Source organism: Aquarana catesbeiana, linkage group LG08, assembly GCF_042186555.1.
Source record: "Aquarana catesbeiana isolate 2022-GZ linkage group LG08, ASM4218655v1, whole genome shotgun sequence".
Classification (NCBI taxonomy): domain Eukaryota; kingdom Metazoa; phylum Chordata; class Amphibia; order Anura; family Ranidae; genus Aquarana; species Aquarana catesbeiana.
In genome coordinates, this window is record NC_133331.1 from 163744210 (window position 1) to 163772066 (window position 27857).

The following is a 27857-nucleotide window of genomic DNA, read 5'->3' on the forward strand; positions in this document are numbered from 1 at the left end:
TCCTGCAGGTTCAGTTGAGCCATCGCATCACCGGACCAACTTCCCGCATCATGGAGATGCTCTTGGTACCCCCCTGCCTGTTGATGTAGGCCACAGCCACTCGGTTGTCCATTTGGATGAGGACCTGTTTCCCTCTCAGAAGAGAGCTGAATGCCAAGAGGGCTTGGAAGGCTGCCTTCATCTCTAGGACGTTTGACACAACATCCCTGGTTCTGAAGTGCCAGCGGCCCTGAGCTGCATAATGTAGGTAGTGTGCCCCCCATCCCTCCAGACTGGCGTCCGAAGTTACTACCTCCTGATGGAGAGTGACTATCCGTTTGCATCTGCTGAGGTTGCCGGGGTGAGTCCACCACCGTAGAGATAGTCTGGCTTCTTCTGAGATGCGAATCGATTGGGACATGGACCATCCGTCCCACTGGCACAGGAAGGAGGCTTGCAGAGGTCTGGTATTCCATTGCGCCCACCTGACCATTGGAATGGTTGCTGATAAGGACCCCAGCAGGCTGAGGTATGCTCTGGCCGGTAAGTATGATGCTGGAACCACATCTTTCACTTTCTGAATTAGTAGGGACAACTTCTCCCTTGGCAGTTCTACCGTGTTGGCCCGGGTGTCCAGCTCGGCTCCCAAGAAGACCATCCTCTGGGTAGGCTGGATGTTGCTCTTCTGCCAGTTGATTATCCAACCCAGACTCGTTAGGGTGGAAACTAAGATCTCGCGATGTTGCACGAGTGATTCCTGGCTGTTTGAGAGGAGAAGAATGTCGTCCAGGTAATGGTGGACCCTTAGACCCTTCTCCCTCAAAGAGGCTATTACTGGAAGCAGAACCTTTGTAAATGTTCTGGGTGCCGTAGAGATCCCGAAAGGGAGGCTTCGAAATTGAAAGTGTTCCTGGCCCACCGAGAACCGCAGGAACTTTTGGAATGCCACGTGAATTGGTATGTGTAGGTAGGCATCCTGGAGATCTATGGAGAGCATCCAGTCTCCCAAGTTTATGGCCTGGAGGATAGACTGCAGGCTTTCCATCCTGAACGACTCCACTTTGATGGACCTGTTGAGTTTCTTCAGGTCTAGAACCTCTTTTTGACGAGGAATAGTGGAGAATAGAATCCTCTGCCTTGTTGTGTTGGCGGAACCTCTGCTATCGCTCGCTTTTGAAGCAGCTCTAGGACATAAGTTAGAAGGGATAACCTTTTCTCCCCGGGAGGAGGAATACGGGTTGGGCAGAAATGATCTCTTGGGGGTCGATTTTTGAAGGCCCATCTGTGGCCGAAACTGACGGTGGCCAGGGTCCAGGTATCGTGTATGGTTTCCGTCCAGACCAGCCTGAAACTGAAAAGCCTTGCTCCTACTACTGCTGGCCGGACGGGCGCACCTTCAAAAAGGTTTCTGGTCACTGGGAGCGGAGGTCTTAGGCTTTTGGAATTTCATAAAGGAAGTTTGAGGGTTCTTCCAGTTCCTTCGGTACTCCTTCCCTGGTCTGTACGCTTTCGCGTCTCTATACCTTTCTGGGAGATTCCGCTTAAAAGGAGGGGGTCTCTGTTTGGGCCTCCTATCTGAGGGAATGAGCCCGGATTTTCCACCAGTTACCTTAGAGATGGCCGAATCTAACTTTGTTCCGAAAAGGTGCTCACCGTCAAACGGAATACGGCACCAGTTGGACTTGGATGCCGGATCCGCCGTCCAGGGCTTCAGCCACAAAGCTCTTCTGGCCATCACTGAGGCCAACATAGACTTTGAAGCAGATCTGATAGTGTCAACTGAGGCCTCAGCCACGAAATCACCAGCCAAGCTTGGTCTGCCCCCTCTAATACCAGCTTTTCCGTGTTTGAAGACCAACTCGAGATGGCCCTTCCTACTGCCGCGAGTGCTATCGCAGGCCTGCATGCACCTCCGGCCGAAAGGTAAGCCCGCTTGAGATCCGTGTCGATCTTTCGGTCAAGAACGTCTCTAAACGTAACCGCATCTTCTAGCGGGAGGGTAACATGCCTGGCGAGGCGCATTAAAGATGCGTCCACTACCGGAGGGGATACCAGAGGGTTCACTTTGGGCTCCTTGAGTGGGTACAGCTTCTGGAGTCTGTTGTTCAGACTAGATTTTTTCTCTGGTCTCTGCCACTCTTCTTTGATTAAATCTTCCAGCTCCTCGATGAACGGAAAGGTTTCAGGCTCCTTTTTAAGCTGAGGAAAATATTTTCTCTGCTTTGGCTGGACTTCCTGGGGTTCCTCCCATCCTATTGCCTCCTTGACCGATTTAACAAACGGTTCTATAAGGCCACCTTTGGGGGGGGGAAGACCCACCTTTTGTAGAGCGTTTTCCTTTGCTATGGATCGCAGAGCAGGCGTCTGTAGCGTGCAGCAACCATCAGCAGCCTCCACAGCAATGCTGTGGTTTTTAAATCCGCCGCCATTAGCGTTGGACGCCCGCGCATGCGCAGTAGCGCCGCGAGGCGCCCGGCGCCATCTTGGAGACTGGTAAATAGCTTAGAAGCGCCCAAAGAGCCGTACTGCGCATGCGCGAGGACGCCGAGAACGCTCGGCGGTCCCCCACAGCACTGCATGGACCACAGAGCCCAGCAGGACACCCACGGTATGCCGGGGGGGGGGGGAAGGGGGAAATGGAGACCGCTGCACACAATGAAGCCTGTTTAAGGCTTACTTTCTTGAGGCCATATAGATGGTTCCCTGGCCAATCCTCCAGCAAGCCTGTTTAAGGCTTTTGCGGGCTGTTGCACTTGAAGCCTGTTTAAGGCTTGTCTTCTGGCAAACAGTTTAAGATGAGATGAGTGCCCCTGAGACCACCAGAGTGGGGCTCCTTCCATTTAGCTCGTTTAGAGGCTGTACAAGAAGGACTTCCACCCAGAAGAGGCTAGAACCTGGCTGGGGCGAAGCGGTAAGGGGGTGCTGATCCGTGCGTCCTGACAGGTGAGGAAAAATAAGAGAATACTGGGGCAGGTGTCTACTCTCTAATTTATAGCTATGTGGTCCTATCAGGTTGTGGAGGTGGAGTCACAACCCAACGTGTATGCTGCCATGAAGATGCGACAGGAAAGGCTGTTTCTGTAATACAGACAGAACTAAATTCAAGTCTCAAGGGTTCAGGGGTACCCTAACCGGTGGATTAAGCCACATTACCCCCTGTATAAAGCTTCGGATCAAAGAATGCGAAGCAAGCGGACGCTGAAACAATACGGATAAGGCCGAGACCTGGCCCTTGATAGTACTCAAGGCCAGTTTCATTTCTAGCCCCATTTGCAGAAAGGCAAGAATTCTACTTATGACATACTTCCGAGGATGCCAACCCCTGGATTCACACCAAGAAACATATGCCTTCCAGACTCTAATAAATGATTCTGGAAGCTGGCTTCCTTGCATTAATCAGGGTAGGTATCACTGAGCCTGAAAGCCCGCTATTCCTTAGAATGTGGGTTTCAATAGCCAAACTGTTAAATTTAGTGTTTGTACAGTAGGATGGAACACTGGTCCCTGTGATAGCAGGTCTGGACGTGGTGGTAGGGGCCATGGGGCCCCTACCACCATCTTTGCTATTTCTGCATACCAAGATCTTCTGGGCCATGCTGGGGCCACAAGAACTACCAACTTTCTTTCTTGCTTGATCCTGTGAAGAAGTCGAGGTAGCAGCAGAATAGGAGGGAATGCATAAATCAGTGAGAACTGATCCCACGGGGTCACCAAGGCATCTGTTCCGCATGCGAGTGGATCCCTTGTTCTCGACACAAAGTTGTCGACTTTATTTTTGAACCTGGACACAAACAGATCTACATCCAGGATCAACCATTTCTGGCGTATAGCCAGGAAGTTGTCGGGGTGAAGGGACCATTCCCCCGGGAACAGCTGCTGGCGACTTAAGTAATCTGCCTGCCAGTTCTCTACCCCTGGAATGAAGATTGCCGAAATGCACGGCACATGTTTTTCTGCCCAGGTTAGGATATGGTTTACCTCTCCCTGGGCTGCCTGACTTATGGTGCCCCCTTGGTGATTGATATAAGCCACTGCTGTGGTGTTGTCGGATTGAATCCTGACAGGAGAATTCTGCAACCTGAATGTCCATGCCCTTAGGGCTAGATGCGCCGCTGGAATTTCTAGAATGTTAAAGGGCAAGGTCTTTTCGGGTTCTGGACCATTTCCCTTGGACAGACGCTTCTTCCAGGACTGCTCCCCAACCTGAAAGGCTGGCATCTGTTGTTACCACCTTCCAGGTAACCGGCAAGAAGGATTTCCCCTTCTGCAGATTCTCGGGTATCCTCCACCAACTGAGGTTCTGGCGCACTTTTGGCGACAAATGCATTGGAAATCTAGTGCCTGAATCATCTTGTTCCAGGCCGATAGGATACTGTTTTGCAGCAGTCTCGAATGAAACTGAGCATAGGGAACTGCTTCGAATGAAGCCACCATCTTCCCCAACAACCTCATACAAAGGCCAATGGAAGGACCCTTCTTTGCCCTGACCCCTTGGACCAGCTCCTTTATGGCACTGATCTTTGCCTGGGGTAAAAACACCTTCTTCTGGGCAGTATCTATGACCAGACCCAATTACTCTAATCTTCTTACTGGCTTTAAAGAAGATTTCTCTAGGTTGATGACCCAACCTAGGTATTCCAGGTAGTTGACCGTGGTGACCACGTTTTGGTCCAAGCTGACTACCGACCGGTGTTTTAAGAGCAGGTCGTCCAGGTATGCTATTATTGTTATACCTTCAGTCCTTAACCTGGCCAGGGGAAGGGCCAGAAGTTTTGTAAACACCCAAGGTGCAGTAGCTAGACTGAAAGGCAAGGCTACAAACTGAAAATGAAGTCCTTCTACTTCGAAACGCAGATAATTCTGGTGAGCGGGGAAAATGGGTACATGCAGGTTATGCATCCTTGATGTCGATTGATGCCAGAAGCTCTCCCCCTTGTAGGATGGAGACTACTGATCGGATTGATTCCATGCGAAAAGAGAATGTTTAGGAATTGATTTAGATCTTTGAGATCTAGAATTGGCCTGACATCCCCATTTGGTTTTGGTACCGTGAAAAGGTTTGAATAAAACCCTGACCCCTGCTCTTCCACAGGAACCACCATGATGACCTTTTGCGACAAAAGTCGGTCTAACACTAGAAAGTTAGACTTCTTTTTCTCTGCATCTTTGGGGACATTTGACCTGAGGAAGCGAGGAGACAGGAACTCTCGGAACTCTAGTTTGTAACCTAGAGCTATTGTGGAGACCACCCATCTGTCCCAAAATTCTTCCTGCCAGACTTTTTGAGAGCTGCAGAAGTCTTCCCCCCACTCGAACGAACGGAGACGCCCCTTCATAAAGAGGCTTTAGCGCTCTGTCTTGCGGGCTTCCTCCCCCAGGACTTTTGTCCCTGGAGTTGACCCTGAAGTTTACCTCTTGAACCTGACAGTGGAGGCCGTTGTGACTGCCTGGAGGCTTGATGCCCCAGGCACTGGAGAAAGAGCCCGTTTAAATGAGGGACGTTTACTCTTTTTCTTAACTGACAAAAGGGTACTTTTCTCACTTGATAGTCTTTGGCTATATTTGTCCAAATCTTCCCCAAACAGCTTTTCACCGCGAAAAGGAAAACCAGCCAGGAGTTTCTTGCGTGGCGCTTCGGCTGCCCAACCATTTAACCATAAGATTCTACGCATATGTACCAACCCAAGCGTAAGGTGAGAGATTTGAAGAATAGAATCTCTGATTGCGTCAATTGCAAAGCACAAAGCTGCTGGCAGCTCAGTTAATTCCTGGGCCTGCTCTTCAGGGAACACCTTGAGCACCTGTTTCAAGTGGTCTCTCAAGGATTGACATACCCCAATTGTCGCCACTGAACCTGCCAGGGAGAAGATATTTTTTTTTTTAACAGGAATTCAAATGTTTTATCAGTTGGATCCCTAAGCATTTGCGCATTGTCAACCGGACAAGTCAAACTTTTATTCACAGAGGATATAGTAGCGTCAATTGCTGGTATACTCCATATCTTGGTGAATTATTCCTTCATAGGATAAAGTGTTGAAATCTTCTTAGGAGGAAAAAAAAGTGCTCATCTGGGTGATTCCACTCAGAATACATAAGCTTTTTTAGTAATGAATGGACTGGAAAGGCACGCAAGGCTTGCGGGGGCTTTAGTGAACCCAAACAGGAGGTGGGCTCTTCAACCGACTCTGTTAAGGGTAGCTTAAATGTGATGCGGACCATTTCAGTAAGAGAATGCACCAGCAACTTCTCACCATGTGAAGCTGAAGAAGATCCTTCCCCAATTGGCAATTGCCATTCTGAGGAACTACTAACCCCACCATCCCTTTAGTTTGGCTCACGAATATGATGTCAGTAATGCTGGGCACTAGAGGGACATGCGATATATGGAAATACCGGAGGATTACTGTACTTTGCAATTGTAGTCCACAATGCTATACACATGAAGGAAGAAATACAAAGAGAACATGGTACAGCAGGCACATATCAGGAATATGAAGTGTTGGGTTTACATTTTCTTTAATTTGTGTCTAAGAGAAATCTAATTACCAGATTCCCTCTGAAAGAAATCATGTTGTTGCTATGTTGTCCGATTAGGTGCATGTGCTTTGAGGGTAGGGAAGCACACACAGCAGCTATTCACGCCCCTCTCCTCTGCCGCTCATTCACAGAAGCCTTTGCATTTTGTGAATGAGTTCACATAATACAAAGGCTTCTGTGAATAGACAGACGGAGGGGAGAGATGGGCATAGCAGTTCCAGGGGCTCTGCTCTTGAAGTAACTGAGACTACAGCAAGCAGCCTCAGAGCTCTCGAAGTTATTTTCCTGGAGCCCAATAAACCTGTCAGATGTGAAAAATAAAGATAAGTCTACTAGACAGCTGGCACCTCATAAGATTTAAACTCATGGTATGCTTTCAGTTTTTACAAAGTAGCTGAATTCATGAAATTCAGCTTTAACTCAACATCTGGATCATGCCCTATGACCGTGATATATAAAATAAAGAAGTATATCAAGAAAAGTGGTTCAAACAATGCATTCTATATCTTAGAATGGCCAGTTCAGAGTCTGATCTGAGTACTGTTGAAATGCTGTGGTATGATCTGAAGGTCATCCAAGACATATGATCATACTGATTTTTTTATTTCTGTATGAAAATGCCAAAATACCTCCTGACCTTGGTGTAAGTTCAGGCAGCAGCTAGTTGAGGTTATTTCCAGGGAGGACCTGTTTGCACCACATTGGCTGCATTGTTTGATACAATACCAAGCCAAAATACATTGTTTCCAGTAGGCTCTGTTCACAGTGATGTTGTGGTGATGTATGTTGTGTGAAAATTGAATATACTGCATTTAAATGCAATGCAAAGCATTACAGCATGTCAAAGCATGCTTCAATACATGTTAGAGAAATAAAAATATTTTTTTTTAGCTCTTCCTGTAAACAAATAAAATGCTCATTAGTGTGACACATAAAAAAATGTGTATCAAGGCAGTATGGTACAAAAAAACTGATGTCCCTGCATGGAAATGTGGAATAGAAGTAGTGGGAATTCTAAGGGAGTTTGCACTTAATGCAAGTGTTATTGCAGTAATAACCTTGATTTTGTAAACACTTTAATAATGTGTTTATTATGTAATGTAAAAAGCTATACATATTTCAATACGATTTTATTATTAATATTGGTTCACAGACATTTTCTTACAACTCCAAGGGCCAGAGTCATTTCTAATAGATACAAGTAATGTTCATCTGCTGAGCAGTGTCACCTGATTGGTACATTTCTTCTATACTGCATCAGTAGAATATCAAGTACTTGCTGTTATTCTCCATGCTGTGGGGACCATATGGTGAGATCTCTATAAAGCCAGAAGCCTTTGCATTTTTGTTTTTTGTTATGTCTTACTTGTGTACTAATTTGGTTTAATGCCAAAGCTGATGGGTCTGCGTGTAGCAGAGGCTTATGTATGGTTTTGCTATGAGAAAACATTGTTGTGGCCTATTGAGTCCAGTCCACTTCTGTCATTTCTGCAGTTCATGATTTAAAATGAAACTCTGTGGTTTGCTATAGTGTGTGTGTGTGTGTGTGTGTGTGTGTGTGTGTGTGTGTGTGTGTGTGTGTGTGTATGTATATATATATATGTGTGTGTGTATGTATATATATATATATATATATATATATAATGTGTGTGTATGTTTTTTGCTTTTTGGCTCTGCATTACTTTAACTGACAATTGTGCAGTCATGCAACACTTTACCCAAGTTAAATTTATATCATATTTTTTCCCCACAAATAGAGCTTTCTTTTTGTGGTATTTGATCACTACTGAGTTTTTTTATTTTTTGCGCTATAAAAGAAAAAAGACCGAAAGTTAACATCAAGGGGTTAAATGTGTGCCTAACAGTGCTTGGTGCATTCACTGTGTGCTGTTTTTACTAAGGGGTGTGCTGGTTTTTGTTGCTTTGCAGGAATACAAAAACCGGCACATCCCCACTGACAAGACCGAGCTCTGTATTGTATACATTCACAGAGCTCTTTCCTGTCATCCTCTTCTCCGATCAGTGGGTGCCGGCAGTCAATCATTGGCTGGCACCCACTAATCGGCTTGTGCTGCGACTAATCACAACACAGCGGGCTCGGCAGCCATGCGCACCCCCTACCAGGAAGTGCTGAATCAAGTATTGGTGCTGCCATAGTCCTATCTGAGGCAATCGGCAAGCGGATACAATATAGCTGAGCTTTTAAGTTTTTCGGGTAGAGCAGGGAAGCGTTTTAAACCCCTGCTAGTTTTTTTTTTTTTTTTTTTTACTGCCATTGTACTAGAGCTGTACGATTCTGGCTACAATGAGAATCACGATTTTTTTGCTTGGAATAAAGATCACGATTCTCTCGACGTAACATCATCTTTTACGCTATACAAAAAAAAAAGGGGCTAACTTTACTGTTTATTTTTTTTAATTCATTAAAGTAAATTTTTTTTTTAAATTGCGTTTTAAAAAGACCGTTGCGCAAATACAATGTGACATAAACCACCATTTTATTCTCTAGGGTCTCTGCTAAAATATAGATAGATAGATAGATAGATACTGATTTTAACTTGTAACAAGTGTCAGAAACAGGTTTAGTCTTTAGGTGGTTAAACTGACCTCATTTACAGACCGACGTTCATTCCTTTGATCTAAGGCTCAGTTCACACTGCAGCGATGCGGGAACCCTGCAAATCCAGTACGGGTTCCCGCATAGCATGTCTCCAACCGGCAGTTCACACTGCCCTTATGTGAACTGCTGGGAATGTCAATACCAAGTTAATGACACCCCCAGATCGGTTCGCATATCACAGTGCAAACCGTCAATTTGGAGAGGAATCGGATTGCATGGGTGTGAACACCCATGCGATCTGATTCTGGGGCGGACCAAAAAAAAGGGTCCTACACGAGGATGGTCTGAATGCGATGCAAATTCAGCCGTACAATCTGTATTGCTGAGTTTGCATCGCACAGACATCACATTGTGATTTGCATAGCAGTGCAGTGAGAATCGCATGCGATGTCTGACATTGCAGCAGTGTGAACCTGTCCTAAAAGAACCAAACGTTACATTGTTTATAGTTATCTCTCAGCACTGAGGAATGTTGTGATAAACTTGGCAGGGTGCCTGTTTTGTTTTTTGTTTCTTTTGGCAGCTGTCAGCTGTGAGCAAAGAACGGATCTGCACTGAATCTTGGAAATGCTGTATTAAGATTGTGAGAGGGGTTGAATCGAGATTGCAATTTTTTAACGATTTAATTGTGCAGCTCTTCTATGTACCATAGGGGAACTTTTTATTCACTTCCTCTCCCAGAGGCAGTACAGCGGGAGGAATTCTTTCAGAAGTGATTAGAATCCCCCTCTCCTCTTAAACGGTGTCTCCTTTGGAAGGTTTTCCCTAAGGCCCGGTTCACACTGCAGCGACTTCAAAGTCGACATCCCAGCAGGACTTTGCCAAGACTTGCGTACGACTTTAGCAGATGTCAATGCAAGTTGTGCTGAAGTCGGACCAAAAGTAGCGCAGGAACCTTTTTCTAAGTTGGAGTGACTCAAGTCGCTCCTATTAGAACCGTTCCTTTGCACCTAATGGGCCGCGACTTGTCATGTGACATGTGCTCTCAAAATCGGAGCGCATGTCTTACCAGTGTGAACCGGGCCATACTGCTGGCTCTGGGGATTCCATTTTGGATTCTCCCCTCACTTTTTTTCTGGATAATTGCCAATCAAATAGATGAGTAAATCTCCCCAGTGAGGGGCAAAGGCAGCCATAAAAACTTGACAGAGGGTCTAACCCTCCTTGAAGCTATTGAAAACATGCATGTGAGTAATATATCTGCTTTAGTTTTTCTCTTAAAGGGTTTGTACATTCAAAACAAATATGTTAGCTTTAGTAGCTGCCACTTGAATGACCCGCATACTTTGTACAGCTCTCAGAAACTCTAGTGAAGAGATCACTGCACTTGAAGTCCTGTGTCTTCCCATTTACTATGAACAGTATAGGTAATCTCGCTGTCCCTTTTGGATTTGTCTTTTAGGATACAATCTGGAGTTTACACCAAGAAAAATGAGAATTCATGGTGAGGGAAGCAGAGCTGAAAATATAGAAAATGCTTGCTGAAGACCCCGAAAGAGAGAGATCAAAATACCAAAGACCAATACAATGTACACAGGGGTCTACAAATTACTAATAGGAGTGACCGTGGTATAAGTTTACATCCTAGTATTGTATCCTAAGCCAACATCCAGAGGTGTTTGTAAATAGTGTGTATAGAGTCAGTGTTATTTGTGCAGTTAGAACATCAGGAATATAGTGCTCTTTCTTCATTCTCCATATTAGTGAGAGTTTTTATACCAGCAACCTGAAAGGAGGGGGGAGGGGGAGGGGGAATGTGATCTCTAGTCTACCATGGTCTTGACTAGGGATGAGCCGAACACCCCCCTGTTCGGTTCGCACCAGAACATGCGAACAGGAAAAAAGTTCGTTCGAACATGCGAACACCGTTAAAGTCTATGGGACACGAACATGAATAATCAAAAGTGCTAATTTTCAAGGCTTATATGCAAGTTATTGTCATAAAAAGTGTTTGGGGACCCGGGTCCTGCCCCAGGGGACATGGATCAATGCAAAAAAAAGTTTTAAAAACGGCCGTTTTTTCAGGAGCAGTGATTTTAATAATGCTTAAAGTCAAACAATAAAAGTGTAATATCCCTTTAAATTTCGTACCTGGGGGGTGTCTATAGTGTGCCTGTAAAGGGGCGCATGTTTCCTGTGTTTAGAACAGTCTGACAGCAAAATGACATTTTGAAGGAAAAAACTCATTTAAAACTACCCGCGGCTATTGCATTGCCGACAATACACATAGAAGTTCATTGATAAAAACGGCATGGGAATTCCCCAAAGGGGAACCCCGAACCAAAATTAAAAAAAAAAAATGACGTGGGGGTCCCCCTAAATTCCATACCAGGCCCTTCAGGTCTGGGATGGATATTAAGGGGAACCCCGGCCAAAATTAAAAAAAAAAAATGACGTGGGGTTCCCCCTAAATTCCATACCAGACCCTTCAGGTCTGGTATGGATTTTAAGGGGAACCCCGCGCCAAAAAAAAAAAAAAAAACGGCGTGGGGTCCCCCCAAAAATCCATACCAGACCCTTATCCGAGCACGCAACCTGGCAGGCCGCAGGAAAAGAGGGGGGGACAAGAGTGCGGCCCCCCCTCCCTCCTGAACCGTACCAGGCCACATGCCCTCAACATTGGGAGGGTGCTTTGGGGTAGCCCCCCAAAACACCTTGTCCCCATGTTGATGAGGACAAGGGCCTCATCCTCACAACCCTGGCCGGTGGTTGTGAGGGTTTGCGGGCGGGGGGCTTATCGGAATCTGGAAGCCCCCTTTAACAAGGTGACCCCCAGATCCCGGCCCCCCCCCTGTGTGAAATGGTAAGGGGGTACATAAGTACCCCTACCATTTCACGAAAAAAGTGTCAAAAATGTTAAAAATGACAAGAGACAGTTTTTGACAATTCCTTTATTTAAATGCTTCTTCTTTCTTCTATCTTGCTTCATCTTCTGGTTCTTCTGGCTCTTCTGGTTCTTCTGGTTCTTCCTCCGGCGTTCTCGTCCAGCATCTCCTCCGCGGCGTCTTCTGTCTTCTTCTCCTCGGGCCGCTCCGCACCCATGGCATGGGGGGGAGGCTCCCGCTCTTCTCTTCTTCTCTTCTTCTTTTCTTCTTTTCTTCTTTTCTTCTCTTCTTCTCTTCTTCTTCATTTTCTTCTCCGGGCCGCTCCGCAATCCATGCTGGCATGGAGGGAGGCTCCCGCTGTGTGACGGCGCTCCTCGTCTGACAGTTCTTAAATAACGGAGGGGGGCGGGGCCACCCGGTGACCCCGCCCCCCTCTGACGCACGGTGACTTGACGGGACTTCCCTGTGACGTCATGGGGAATGCCACAGGGAAGTCCCGTCAAGTCACCGTGCGTCAGAGGGGGGCGGGGTCACCGGGTGGCCCCGCCCCCCTCCGTTATTTAAGAACTGTCAGACGAGGAGCGCCGTCACACAGCGGGAGCCTCCCTCCATGTCAGCATGGATTGCGGAGCGGCCCGGAGAAGAAAATGAAGAAGAAGAGAAGAAGAGAAGAAAAGAAGAAAAGAAGAAAAGAAGAAGAGAAGAAGAGAAGAGCGGGAGCCTCCCCCCCATGCCATGGGTGCGGAGCGGCCCGAGGAGAAGAAGACAGAAGACGCCGCGGAGGAGATGCTGGACGAGAACGCCGGAGGAAGAACCAGAAGAACCAGAAGAGCCAGAAGAACCAGAAGATGAAGCAAGATAGAAGAAAGAAGAAGCATTTAAATAAAGGAATTGTCAAAAACTGTCTCTTGTCATTTTTAACATTTTTGACACTTTTTTCGTGAAATGGTAGGGGTACTTATGTACCCCCTTACCATTTCACACAGGGGGGGGGCCGGGATCTGGGGGTCACCTTGTTAAAGGGGGCTTCCAGATTCCGATAAGCCCCCCGCCCGCAAACCCTCACAACCACCGGCCAGGGTTGTGAGGATGAGGCCCTTGTCCTCATCAACATGGGGACAAGGTGTTTTGGGGGGCTACCCCAAAGCACCCTCCCAATGTTGAGGGCATGTGGCCTGGTACGGTTCAGGAGGGAGGGGGGGCCGCACTCTTGTCCCCCCCTCTTTTCCTGCGGCCTGCCAGGTTGCGTGCTCGGATAAGGGTCTGGTATGGATTTTTGGGGGGACCCCACGCCGTTTTTTTTTTTTTTTTTGGCGCGGGGTTCCCCTTAAAATCCATACCAGACCTGAAGGGTCTGGTATGGAATTTAGGGGGAACCCCACGTCATTTTTTTTTTTAATTTTGGCCGGGGTTCCCCTTAATATCCATCCCAGACCTGAAGGGCCTGGTATGGAATTTAGGGGGACCCCCACGTCATTTTTTTTTTTTAATTTTGGTTCGGGGTTCCCCTTTGGGGAATTCCCATGCCGTTTTTATCAATGAACTTCTATGTGTATTGTCGGCAATGCAATAGCCGCGGGTAGTTTTAAATGAGTTTTTTCCTTCAAAATGTCATTTTGCTGTCAGACTGTTCTAAACACAGGAAACATGCGCCCCTTTACAGGCACACTATAGACACCCCCCAGGTACGAAATTTAAAGGGATATTACACTTTTATTGATTGACTTTAAGTATTATTAAAATCACTGCTCCTGAAAAAACGGCCGTTTTTAAAACTTTTTTTTGCATTGATCCATGTCCCCTGGGGCAGGACCCAGGTCCCCAAACACTTTTTATGACAATAACTTGCATATTAGCCTTTAAAATTAGCACTTTTGATTTCTCCCATAGACTTTTAAAGGGTGTTCCGCGGCATTCGAATTTGCCGCGAACACCCCAAATTGTTCGCTGTTCGGTGAACTTGCGAACAGCCAATGTTCGAGTCGAACATGAGTTCGACTCGAACTCGAAGCTCATCCCTAGTCTTGACACAATGATTACAAACACAAATATTGCCTAGACCATGTTTGCATGCGTAACTTAAACTAACGTGCAGAGGGGTAGCAAACCGCCCACATACAGTATACAGGTACTGTACATCTAAAAAAAATTAGAATATCATTAAGTTAATTTATTTCAGTAATTAAATTCAAAAAGTGAAACTCATATATTGTATAGATTCATTACACATACAGAGTGATCTATTTCAAGCATGTCTTTCTTTTAATTTAGTATGCCTGAATTTATCTTGCATAATCCAAAAACAAAAGCCACAGAAATGGGACTTTATGCTGTATACACCTCCAATAGTAAGTACACATCGATTAAAAATGACATGAATCTTTATTGTATACAAAGGTTAAAAACCATGGTTGTTACATCCAAGATCTAAAAAAACAAAAAAAAACAAAAACATTTCATTCAATGTGCACAAGGTCAGCCTATTACAACATCAACCTATCTCCAAAACATCCCAGTTGGAATGTCGATATGGTCCGCGTAGTAGGGTCAGTGCGTAAACCATCATCCGCATGAAATAAGGTAGTGCTGTATTCCAATTCAAGCCCTAAGTAGCCTCATGGGGGAAAGATCAAAGCGGTAAGCATAGAGTATCCAAGATTAAAGAAATTCAGGCTGGCACTTCTAAATAGCTTATAACCTGTTAGAAAAGAGATTGCTGCTATGCAGAGTCCATATCTAAACATGGAGCCCAGCAGAAAAACATGTATCCATGTATTCAAATGAAACTGGGATGTATTGAAGATAGGCTGCTTCTGTAATCTGTTGACCTTGTGCACATTAAATGATTTTTTTTTTTTTATATATATCTTTGTTGTAACAACCATGGTCTAAACCTTTTGTACACTATAAAGATTGATGATATTTTTAACCAATGTCTGCTTACTATTGGAGATGTATAGAAAGTCCCATTTCTGTGGTTTTTGTTTTTGGATGATACATACTTTGGTATCAATGGATAAAAAGCCTATATGCTTATTTTTATATTGCATAGAGGGCATACCTACATGTATGTATATTCTATGAGTGGTTTTCTTTGAAAGTAAAAGGGTATATTTTTCTGTTTTGTGGTCAAAGGACCGCAAATATGCTGCTTGACGTCTCTGAATGGTGACACTGATTTATGTACACTTGGGGATCTATTTATTAAAAACATTTGCATTGCCATTTGCCTAGTGAATCTGCATGTACATTCGTTCAGTACGAGTTAAGTGCAAACCAATGTTCTGTGGGCTATTTTCTCTTCTTAGCAAATGTTCTTTTATTATGGGCAGTAGTAAACCTCACATAAAAACCAATGGAGCTGAGGAGCATAGGAAACACTAGAAGAATAACCAATGGTTTGCTAACACCTGCTAGCATTCTCGGGAACTGCTACATTTTGTCGTCTACTGTAGTAGGGTCACACCAATACCGTTTTTTTTTATCAGAGAGTACAAGTACCAATACTTTTTGGTCAAGTACTCGCCAGTACCGATACTTTGTGGTGCGATTGGCATCAATACGAAAAAAATTGGTGCAAACGGCACTGCAAAGAATTGCATGCAATTTGAACAGGAATGCGCTGCTATTTCTGTCCGAATCGCATGCGATTTCCCCTACCACTCGTGTGTGTGTGTGTGTGTGTGTGTATATAGAAAGGGATTAAAGCGCTATCTAGTGGGCAGTTTAAAAAAATGTTAGAACTCACAGTACATATTTGGCCACATGCAAAATTAATCTTCATAGGTGTCCCGTTCTGCCGATGCTAGCAAACCAGGGCCGCTGGAGGTGCTCATAGGGCTGGAGGAGAAGTTCCAGGATCCCGTGGGTATAGGGCAGAAGGGATGTCAGCTTGGGGACGGACCGCCTCTACATCTCCTCCAGCAGCACTGATTTGCTATCATCGGCGGGACTGGGACAGCTATGTAGATTGTTTTGCATGTGGCCAGATATGTACTGTGAGTTAGGGGTGCAACGGATCAAAAAACTCACGGTTCGGATCGTTCCTCAGATCAGGAGTCACAGTTCGGATCAACAAAAAAAAAATCCCCCCCACTGTAATATCCACAATCTCCCTATTGGCAGGGTGTGGCAGAGTATTGCAGGGTATTGGCAGGGTATTGGCAGACTATTGGCAGGGTATGGCAGACTATTGGCAGGGTATGGCAGAGTACTGGCAGGGTATGGAAGAGTATTGTCAGGGCATTGCAGCAGGGTATTGCAGAGTATTGGCAGGGTATTGCAGCAGGGCATTGCGGAGTATTGTCAGGGCATAGCAGAGTATTGGCACTGCTGCCATCCAAACTCTCCCCTCTACTGTACAGATCAGTACACACAGGGGAGAGAGGAACCGGCGTCATGACATGACGCCGGTTTGTTACAAGTGATCGCTCCGTCATTTGACAGGGGGATCACGTGCTAAACGGCCGCCGGGTGTACCAAGATGGCCGCCGCTCCGGAGCTAGGCCGAAGCCGCGGCCTTTCCTATGGCCGAGGCCACAGAGCGCTCCGCGGATTGCCGGTGTCCCGTACGGATCAACCTCCGCGGATCGGATCACGGATCGATGACGATCCGTTGCACCCCTACTGTGAGTTGTTACGTTTTTTTAAACTGCCCACTACATGGCGCTTTAATCTTTTTCTACACACACGCACATGAGCAGTGGGGGGGAAATCGCATGCAATTTGGACAGGAATCGCACCACATTCCTGTTCAAATCGCATGCAGTTCTTTGTATGTGTGATTTGCATCCATTAATTTTAAATTGATGCAAATTCCACTGCAAAGTATCGGTTTCGGTATTGGGATCATTTGGGCGAGTACCGATATTCGCTCAAATGTTTGGAATCGGCACCGATATTGCTATTGGTGCATCCATGGTCCATAGTAAGATAAGGAAGTAGCCTAAAGAACATTTTGTTTTTGCCTAATTCGCACAGAATGAATGTGCATGCATCTTCATTGGATGAATGACTAGGTGAATTGTTGACAAATATAGCAGTTGGTGTAAAAAACAAAAAAAAAAACAAAAAACCCTTTTTAGTTACTGCTTCTATATGGCATATTGGCATATTTATACAGAGGACATTGCAGTATAATGTAGAACATGAATGTAAAGAGAAGCAATTGACTGAAGTGGAATCTTGTGTTCACTGCCTGTTGGGTGTGGGCATTAGTTGCCCCTTGTCCTATTACTGCAGTTGACTTGTTGTGTCGTGGTGTCTGTCTGTCTTTCTTATTACAGTTCTGATGGTTACCTTTAGGCTTTTCTTTTGTGTTTCTAAAATGGTTTTCATTTTTTGGGTGGTTTTCTTTTGTGTGTGTTGCTTCTGAAAGGATGTTTTCCTTTCTAAATATATGCTGGGATATTGTTGTAAGGAAGTGGTTAAAGGTGGACGTTTGTTAATATTGACCTTATTCCAGCAATAACAAAGTAGTACATTTTTAAGTCTTGGCCTGAATACTACAGTAATATAAACTGCAGTGACAGTAAACATTGGATTATGCAGACAATGGACAGTGTTGCCTTATTCTGAAAACCGGATCAGACATTTTCACCTTAGGAAATAGCTTTTCTGAGAGGCTTTATAACATTTCCATTCCCTGAAACCTGATTCCAGCTTAGTGAACATTCAATATCTGAGGGCTTTCTGCTTCACCTCTGAATATATTCAACCCTTTCAAAAGTACTAGAAAGATGGCAATGTCTGCAGGATACCTGTATAGTATGTATCCAGTGTCCTCTAATATTCTTCAAGAAAAGGATTTTAAAGTAAGTCAAAAATACACATTTTCTTTATTGTCCATTGAGGGACACAACTTTATGTTTAGCAACCTAGGACTCTTCAAAAGCAGTCCATGCTAAAGGATGGGCACACCCTAGCAGGTGAACTACTTACCAAGAAAAAAACAAAAAAAACAAACTGATGCCAAGGACAATAAAAATCTGCTTGTAGATCCTTATGCTCGAATCTAGCATTTGTGAAGGTGGGACACATCAACCTTGTACAACTTACAGAAAGTATGGACAGAAAACCATGTTGCAGATTTAAGACATAGAGGCCTGATGATGAAGAGCCCAAGGCACTAGCTGCCCTAGTGGATTGGTTTTTGTCAAGAAAAGTAGGCATTTTATTTAGCAACTCATAGGCCTGCACAATAACCTGTCAAATCCACTTATAAATTCTGGAATGACTAACAGGGAATCTGTCTGTTTAGGAGAAGCAGGGGCACAAATTCTAATGGACCTCACATCATGCACACCAAGGCATTTTACAGCCCCTGGGCCACATCCGGCCCTTTGGCTGTTTCTGTCTGGCCCTCAATGCCTCCCATGTCAGCATGCCTCTATGAGCGTGTCAGCTTCTTCTCTGAGTAAGCTGACAGGTTTAGAGAGGCATGCTAACAGATGTCCCCGTGGAGAGCTGCAAGCACTGGACTTGTGCTTTTGTAACCTGGACTGACAGGCCCAGGGAGATAACTGGCAGAGCTGTAAGCACTTGAAGGAAAGAGCACGAGCAGCTGATTAATACAGTGGAGGGGCAGTTTTGGCAGAAGAGCATTAGGACATCTCCAAGGCAAAATTCTCCATATTAGTGCCAGAACTGTGCCTGCGTGCTGCAAACCCCAGGGGCCATGCACCCGTTCTTCATTACAGGATCTGCAGAAATCCCTGCTGTACCGATTTCAGTCTTTCTTCTGCCAGTGCTTGCAGCTCTGCCAGGTATCTCCCTGAGCTTGTTGGTCACACATTGGCACTCAAAATGGCATATCAGTTAGCTACCCCTGTTCCTGTCGGCTCAGTCACTGCTTTTACCAGCCTGTACTGCACCCACTGTGACTTGCAGATTAGCAGAGAACATGTTTTCTCTACTTCTAATAATTGTGTGCATTTGCTCATTATTTCATGAGCAGATGTTTGTTTTGTATATGTTTACATACTTACAGACCTTCCCAGGTCCAAAATTAATATTGTTAATTTTAACTGAACACAGGTCAGCATGGGCACCCTGACAGATCTGCTCTTACACAGCCCCATACTCAACAAACTGTGATGCACTGTGTGTTCTGACACCTTTGATATTGAAACCAGCAATTTTTAATTTTTTTTTTACCAATTTGAGATGCAGTAGCTTTTCTATTGGATAGGACTACATGGGCCAGCCTTCGTTTCCTACTTGCATCGATGACCCTTAGCTACCCATACCTTGTCGCTGGTTCCCTGGTTTTCCTTCCTTGGACCACTTTTGATCTGTCCTGATCACTGCACATCAGGATGATCGCACAAGAGCTGTGGTTTTGGGGATGCTCTGATCCAGTCGTCTAGTAATTACAGTTTTGCCCTTGTCCAAGTAAAGCAAATCCTTACTCTTGTCCATTTTTTTTTTCTTCTTTCAACAAATCCAACTTCAGGGACAACATGTTCACTTTCTGCCTGATATCCCACCCACTTTCAGGTGCCATTGTCATGACATAATCAATGTTATTCGGTTTACCTGTCAATGGTCATAATTTTATGGCTGAAGTGTATTTCTACATTTGATGGTTACTAAGTATCTCCGTAGTAGTGCAAGGATTGAGGCAAATGTATACTGTGCATAGACTTGGACTCTACTTAAAATTATATTAAGGTGTATATATATTTTCTCTAAATATAACAAGCATCTTATACTTGCCTACTCTCTTTAGGGCCCCTCCATAGCGCTCTATGGAGCAGTTTGGATTTCAGCTGAAGTGTCTGCTGGCACCCGCCAGCATCATTTCCAGGGCGCCAAGAACAGGCGTATGGGGATCTGTTCCCTATCCATCGGATCAGATGATGGTCGGATGGAAACAAACAGGCGGTCCATTTCCATCCGACCACTCCATAGAGGAGAGCAGGCTGTGTCCATGTCCGCTCTGCATAGCAGAGCAGACGCGGACCTGTCATCCTCCTGCTCAGTGGGGATCAGTGGTGATATCCCCCGCTGAGCAAACAAATCTGCTGGGCCTAATGGTTTTGCACAGAGCAGCCCGGATCCTTCTCTTCTCGGGTCCCTCACCAGCGCTTCTGGCTTCTCTTCTCCATGTGCCCCCATAGCAAGCCGCTTGCTATGGGGGCACTTGTGCATGCTGGCTCTCGAGCTACGCTCTGTGTGTCCATAAGACAGGCCTGCCCCCTCCTTACTGGCTGTGACAGCAGCTGCATCTCAGCCAGTGAGGAGGCAGAGGCCCGGGAGAGCGGCCTCTCTTGTGCAGATCACTGGATTGGGATTGAGCTCAGCTAACTATTGGGGAGCTATGGGGGAAGCTGCATACTGAAGGTTTTTTACCTTCATGCATAAAAAAAATGCATAAAGGTAAAAAAACTCTAGCCTTGGGAACCACTTGAACCATAGCCATTTAAAACATGTCCAGTATTCAGCACTATGTAGCCACGCCCACTCTATTCCCTATCCAGGCTGTCGTTTATGAATGTCCAGCGTTTGGAGGTATATTATTGTAGTCACTGACCTCAATGCTAGAGGTTATTTTTTGCAGACACTGCTACCAACATTGGGGGTGGTTATTGCAGAATGTAATTTTATAGCACCACAGTTTCCTTACTAAAATATACCTTTTCTTGATTGAAAATTTATCTGGCACTCAGTTTCTTGCTCAAAAAAAATTCTTCCTGCAGATAAAGAATGAGGTTTGGTTTTGCACGTTACTGTAAATTGGGATATTGTGAGTAGAACTGTACTGATAGTTTAACTTAAACATTTTGCTGAAACATATTTATTCTCTTTTTAGATGGACTTGTGAACCCATTGGTGGAGCTGTCTGCAAAACAGGTGGCATTTCACATTCCATTCGAGGTAGTGGAGAAGGTGTATCCTCCAGTACCAGAGCAGCTGCAGTTGCGTATAGCATTTTGGAGCTTTCCGGAAAATGAAGAGGACATAAGGTGAGTTGTTGAGGAGAGTTTTGTCTATTGTGGTCATATATTCACATTTCCGCATGCACCTGTAGTGACATATTTCTTTTATACTGTAAACTTTAAGGGCTTGGATGTGGATGGACCATTGAGACTGAGTCCCCCCTGCATCAAGCCTCCCTCTAGTTGTTGTAGAGTTACTGAGCCCTATGAGCAGCAGTCACTCTGCATTCTTGTCTGTTTTGCAAGGTGCCGTGCAAAGCATCATAATAGCCTGGGGGTTGGATGGCCTCTTTAAAGGCTGGCTACAGGTAAACATAGTGTGTTGTTAAACCCACAACAGTAAAATCACTCTGTATATGCAATAAAGCATGCTTATTATACTCGCTGATAGAACAGAGCCTTTGGGGTCACTCGGCACATGCTCAGTTTGGTGTGTATTGCTAGAGGTTTTTTTTTTTTTTTTTCTCTATTGGGAGGGTGCATGTGATCAGCACAGGGCCAATCATCACTTTCCAGACAGAGGGTCAGGAGTCATGCAGCCTCATAGGACAGTTGGAAGAAAATGAAAACTCCTCCTACGAGCCTTAACCAGACACTGATAGAAGTCACAAGACTGCTATATACTGCTAATGAGAAAAAGTATTTAGCAGTTTATATTTACTAAAATAATTGCAGTTCTGTGTACTGTGGGAGACCAGATATAGTGAAGGCAGGGTCCTGGGTTTAGTAACGCTTTAAAATCGAACTTCAGGAAAAGTGAAAATGCTCCCTTACAGTGGGGCTACCCATGCACTTCAAGGGTTAAATGCTTGTTTGTCCAGGGCAGAGTCTCCAAACTTTCTAAACAAGGGGCCAATTTACTGTCCTTAAAACTTTTAGGGGGCCGGACTGTGGCAAGTGCAAGTAAAAAATGTCCTGACATCAATGGGAGTAAATAATGACCTATCATTGGTATTAGTGGGAAGAATATTGCCCCATCATTAGTAATGGTGGAAGGAATAGTGCCCCATTGTTGGTATTGATGTGAGGAATAATGCCCCATTGTTGGTATTGATGTGAGGAATAGTGCCCCATTGTTGGTATTGATGTGAGGAATAGTGCCCCATTGTTGGTATTGATGTGAGGAATAGTGCCCCATTGTTGGTATCAGGGAAAGGAATAGTGCCTAATTGTTGGTATTAGTGGGAGCAATAGTTCCACATTGTTGGTATCAGGGGAAGTGATAGTGTTCCCACTGTTTGTATTGATTCGAGGAATAGTGTCCCGTTGTTGGTATTGATGGGGGGGGGGGGGATAGTGCCCCATTGTTGGTAGTAATGGGAGCAATAGTGCCCCATTGTTGGTATTGATGGGTAGAATAGTGCCACATTGTTGATATCAGGGGAAGGCATAGTGCCTCATCATTGGTGTCAGTGGGAGAAATAGTACCCCATCATTGGTGTTAGTGGGAGAAATATTACCCTGTGGTTGGTGTCATTGGAAGAAATATTGTCCCATTGTTTGTCAGTGGAAGGAATAATGACTCCTCATTAGTGCCAGTGGGAGAAATAATGCCCTGTTATTGAGGAATAGTGCCCCATTATTGATATCAGCTGCAGGAATTATGCCCCACTATTGGTGTCAGTGGAAGGAATAGTGCCTTGTATCTGTGGGAGGAATGGCACCCCAAGGGCCAGATAAAGACAAGCAAAGGGCCGCAGTTTGGAGACCACTGGTCTAGGGGATGGAAAAGCAGCTTTACTTACCTGATCCTCTGAAGATAGAGCTGCCCCTATGCTTGGGCACTGGACTGCTCTTTGGCATCCTCACATCATGTCAGAGAGCATCTGACTGCTGGAGCAAAGGGAAGAAGAGGCTGCAGGGGCTGTTCTTGCAGCACGGAGGAGCCTGTGGGAATGGAAGTTTGGGTAAGAAAAAGTGCTTTTCTGACTGTTTAACTCTTATGCCCCGTACACACGGTCGGATTTTCCGACGGAAAATGTGTGATAGGACCTTGTTGTCGGAAATTCCGACCGTGTGTGGGCTCCATCACACATTTTCCATCGGATTTTCCGACACACAAAGTTTGAGAGCAGGATATAAAATTTTCCGACAACAAAATCCGTTGTCGGAAATTCCGATTGTGTGTACACAAATCCGACGGACAAAGTGCCACGCATGCTCAGAATAAATAAAGAGATGAAAGCTATTGGCCACTGCCCCATTTATAGTCCCGACGTACGTGTTTTACGTCACCACGTTTAGAACGATCAGATTTTCCGACAACTTTGTGTGACCGTGTGTATGCAAGACAAGTTTGAGCCAACATCCGTCGGAAAAAATCCTAGGATTTTGTTGTCGGAATGTCCGAACAAAGTCCGATCGTGTGTACAGGGCATTACAGTGTGGGGGCAGCCCCACTGCAGAGGAGCATTTTTATTTTCCCTGTAAATTAGCTTTAAGCTAGTCAATAATCCCAATGTATTGCATCTGTTTAGAATAACAGATATGTGGTACCATGTGGAGGCAGATATCATGCCTTAATAATCTAGAGGATTGTCATCCGGCAAGGTAGAAATGTTAGAATTTAGGTGACTACTAATCAACATTATGATGTGGTCTTCTTCAGCTGTACTAGGAGGGTCTAATGAAGTTAGGCTTCTACTTGTTTCGCTGATGTTGGGTATCTTTGGGGAAATTTTCTTTGCTAGAAAGAAAGATTATACTGTCTAGTTTTTAAAACTAGAAGTGGATGAACATTTTACACCATAGCCAAACTTTACTGCAGTTCTTTCAGACTATAATTCCCAGGTTTCACGTTTCAGGGGACCACTTAAACAGGAATGCATATATCGGTTTTGTTACGATTTCTTTAGAATCTGTTTATCAACAAGTAATAGCCGATATTAATTTTCCATTCCTTGGTGACATCCCTAGTGCCCTTACAGTAAATTCATAACAAGTGGGTGTATGTGGGATAAGGAGTAAAAGTAAAGGCTAAAGATATAACATATACAGATCTACTATATAATAATGTTTTATCTGCACATTTCTACAGGCTTTACTCCTGTTTGGCAAATGGAAGTGCAGATGAGTTCCAGAGGGGAGAGCAGTTATTCCGCATGCGAGCCGTAAAAGATCCTCTACAGATTGGTAAATATTTCAGTTGTAACATTTCAAATTCATGGCTCTGACTAGCATGGCTGTTAAAGCAATCCAAATGGCCATTATTAGTGCCTTACTGCAGGGCTCAGAGCTGAGTGAGAGGTAAGTGCTAATTTCCTTCTCGACTGAGAATTGGAAAGAAGAGAATGGATGTATTCTATGGATTTGAATGCTTTTATTCAGCATCTAGATCAGTGGTGCCCAACTGCTGGCCCTTGGGCGCCCTCTGATTTTGCCCACTTCCTCCTGCTTTGGGATGGTGGGAAGACAAGCCAAGATCGCAGGTTCCCGACCCGCCACCCCCGAGCATCAGTGTGAAGAACGAAGCCAGCTCTAGAGGAAGCAGAGCCAATGCTTCCTGTATAGCGCCGGCTCCTGTCACAGGTGTAGTGATACCAAATGTACTCTGCCTGTGACAGGAGCAATACAGGAAGCATCGGCTTTGCACTCTAATGCAGCCACATGCTTTCTCCAGGGCCGGCTTCTGTCACACTGATGCTCGGGGATGGTGGGTTGGGAACTGGCCAGCAATACCCACCAGCAGTACCAGGCTTGGAGGACAGCCAGCAGCAACCACCAGCCGTTCCCGCCTGGGGAACAACAGCAGCCAGCGATACCTGCAGGAACCCTGAGGAAGTGAAGATTGAGGTCAGTAGAGGTGCAGGTAAACCGCAGTGCATCAGTGAGAAAGCAGCCTTAAGCCACGTACACACAAGCGAACTTTCCGGCGGACTAGGTCCGACCGGATTAGTCTGGCGGACAATCCGATAGTGTGTGGGCTAGGCTTTTTGGGATAAAAATCTGACTGACCTAGAAATAGAAAGTTTCAAATCTGTCCGACGGACTGAAATTGGGAAAACTGTTTGTGTGCTGGTCCGACGGACCAAATATGACGCAAGGGAAGCTATTGGCTACTGGCTATTGAACTTCCTTTTTTAGTCCCGTTTACGTCATCACGTTCAAATAGAACAGACTTATGAACAGACTTAGTCCTATCGTGTGTGGCCAAGTCCGTTGGTTTGGAAAGTCCATCGGACCTAGTCAGAAAGTCCGTCGGAAAGACCGTCGGAACTAGTCCACTGAAAAGTCCGCTCGTGTGTATGCGGCATTAGGCCCCTTTGACATGATCGGTCCGATCGGGTCCACCTGTCTGTTTTTCAGGTGGACCCAATCGGACCCTCCATTTACCTCTATAGAGCGGCAGATGTAAATGGACTTGTGTCCGTTTACACCCGTCTTTCTCCAATCCGCTGTGTCTGGTCTGCATATGCTGAGTGGATATGGACCGATCATCTGCCTGTTTCACTGATTGTGGCCTGCGACCAGTTACCAATGGCGCTAAAGTGGCCCTCGCTCCTTAAAAGGTTGGGCACCCCTGATCTAGATACTGCATATTTGAATCCCTTGCCCTGTATTCACAAGGGTTGTCAAACTCCCTATTTCATTTTTTATGTTAGATGTTTTTTTATTTTGGCTAAATCCTGTCTGATGAAAGGAAAAAAAAAAGTAGATGTTTATCCATGCTGACTGTTAAAACGGCTATCTATGGTTTTTAATTGCATAGAGGCACTTGACTGGCAGCTTTCATTCACTTACATTTTTACTATGGAGGCAGTTTTAAAGGATTCTTTAGACTGTACACACTCTGCCACCTGCCCATTCAGTGAGGAGTGACAGAGGGCCACGTTTCCCCCCTGTCAAAGTATACTAACCCATTCGCACTTCTTACTGCTTCAGGAGTTCATAAGCTCTGGAGTCCAATGATTTTGGAGCTTACCTGGGTGGATGATATTACTGCCCACCCCAAGTGACAGCATTTAGGCCTGGTATTTGGCTGCTCGGCCCATAAACTGTTGCATGGGCAAACCACCTGTTATCCCCTACCTGGAAGATCTGCTCTGTTAGAGCAAGGAAGCGAGAGATGTGAATGAGCCGGGAGATGGCAAGGGAGTGTAGATGAGTAAAGGTAGGCCATCACCTTGAATGGGTAAAGTGACAGTGACTCTCTGAATATTTGAAATGGTTTATTAAATAACAAAATTCCTTTTTATTCAACAAAATCTGTGTTCAGCTTTAAATGATTTTGCCTCTTAGAATAACCTCATGTGTCAAGAGTATGTGTAGAAAGGCCAAAGATGAGTCATTGCTTCTCACTTACTATTTTAAATCACACAAATTATGATGTCTGTGAATACATATTAGAGAAATTATATATGTAAAATGCATAACAGGAACACATAGTTTGTCAAATAACTTATGCACTTTATTATGAGTATTTGAGCGTAAGCGTCAAAAGCAAAAACAAAATAATGTAATTATTAAAGGTGCCCAAGGTACAGAATGGCATGGTAAACAACGTTTTTTTTTTTTTTTTTTAAATAACATAAAGCTAATTTATTATTTATTCTGAACTTTTATGGGGTCACTCTAATTGATGTAAAAAAACATTTGTGTGTTTCAGTTACACCATGCATTTCCCCATTTTGTCAAGTCATCGAAAGTCCACACAGGTCCCAAGAGGCAATGACTGTTTTATCCTCTCGCAATATGTAGTAATTAAAAACCGCTTGGACGCTTTGATTATTGGTGTAGCGCTCCTTGTTAAAGCCAGCCGGCAGTGCTGATCAGATTATTCTGACAGCTGGGAAAGCTCCTTGCTGTCAAAAAACAATAGCTTAAACCAGGAGGATTCGCCCAGTCACACGGAGTGTGTGGATGGGGGACTCAAGTACATTTTTTTTTTTTTTTCTTCATTAAACTCACTGGTTTAATTAATAAAATAAATAAATAAAAACTCCTCTATGGGCTTTCTAAGTTCGCATTTTTTGGTGGAGGGATTTATCATTCTCCTTTCCCAGGGACAAGCATAAAGGAAAACGGAGTGCATCAGATGCAGGTAAAACGCCCTTTAATCAATAAAATATAAATAAAATGTGCTTGTAAAGAAACAACTTGATCAGGCAGAGCATATTGACAAGGAAAATCCACTCCCATCAAATGTTCACTTACAGTACAGATGCAGAAATAATTTTTTTTTTTACATTTTATTTTATTCGTTTTTTAAAATGCTGGTGAAATAAGGCATATTGTGTGGTAGTGAAAGGCTGTAAAATTTACTGAACAAACCAGGGGTGAAAAAATGCCAATAATCCTTCAGAGTGGCTTATATTAAATGAGGACCAAGTTGGCAACCTGGGAATAAAGTACCTTCACTGGAGGTGCATTTTATTGATTAAAGGATGTTTTGGGTGTTTTACCTGCAGCATGCTCTTTTTTGCTTCATTCTTACTCCCAGTTATATTTGCTTTTGGATGTACTGTACACATAGCCTTCAAGGATGAGCAAGACAGCCTGAGGTACGGGTTTGCCACGTCACACTTGAAAATTCTGTCCTTACCCAGTAATGTATGCTTTGCCATACTGCTTTCAACTTTTAGTTGCTAGCTGCATAGATGGCTTTTGTAATTGCGTTTAATGCCCATGTCATTAGGTCAATGAATGTTTCTCTCACACGATCTTTAGTGAGTAAACGACTTTTTTTTTTTTTTTTAGCGGTCATAAAAACTAACTAATAAAAACATTATTGCGCTAAAATATTTAATTTTTTAATTTTGTTTTTGGCTCAGGGTGGCCACAGATGGGCAGTTGTCTCCCTTATTTGCCAATATGTGTCACTAGTAGGGGTTAGCTTGTGTGTTTTCGGACACGGGTCCGAACCTCCCAGGGTTATCCCACCAGGAAGCTGTCAAAGCGGACAGCTAGTCATACGCAACAGAGGCATGCCCTACCCCGCAGCCACACACGTGCAAGGGG

At 44.7% G+C, this 27857-nt stretch overlaps 1 protein-coding gene across 2 annotated transcripts in view; it reads left to right on the forward strand.

Annotated features, from left to right (window-relative positions):
* The first annotated feature begins 10537 nt into the window (after nucleotides 1-10537).
* The window catches only part of ZSWIM8 (zinc finger SWIM-type containing 8), a 112330-nt gene continuing 95010 nt past the window's right edge, over nucleotides 10538-27857 (forward strand). The window contains exons 1-3 of one of the 2 annotated variants that reach the window (XM_073596661.1): nucleotides 10538-10580; nucleotides 20774-20927; nucleotides 23938-24032. In XM_073596661.1, the coding sequence (XP_073452762.1) occupies nucleotides 10568-10580; nucleotides 20774-20927; nucleotides 23938-24032 (262 nt within the window). In that variant the 5' untranslated portion in view covers nucleotides 10538-10567. The remainder of the gene's footprint in view (nucleotides 10581-20773; nucleotides 20928-23937; nucleotides 24033-27857) is intronic. The other variant, XM_073596663.1, reaches the window with a different exon arrangement.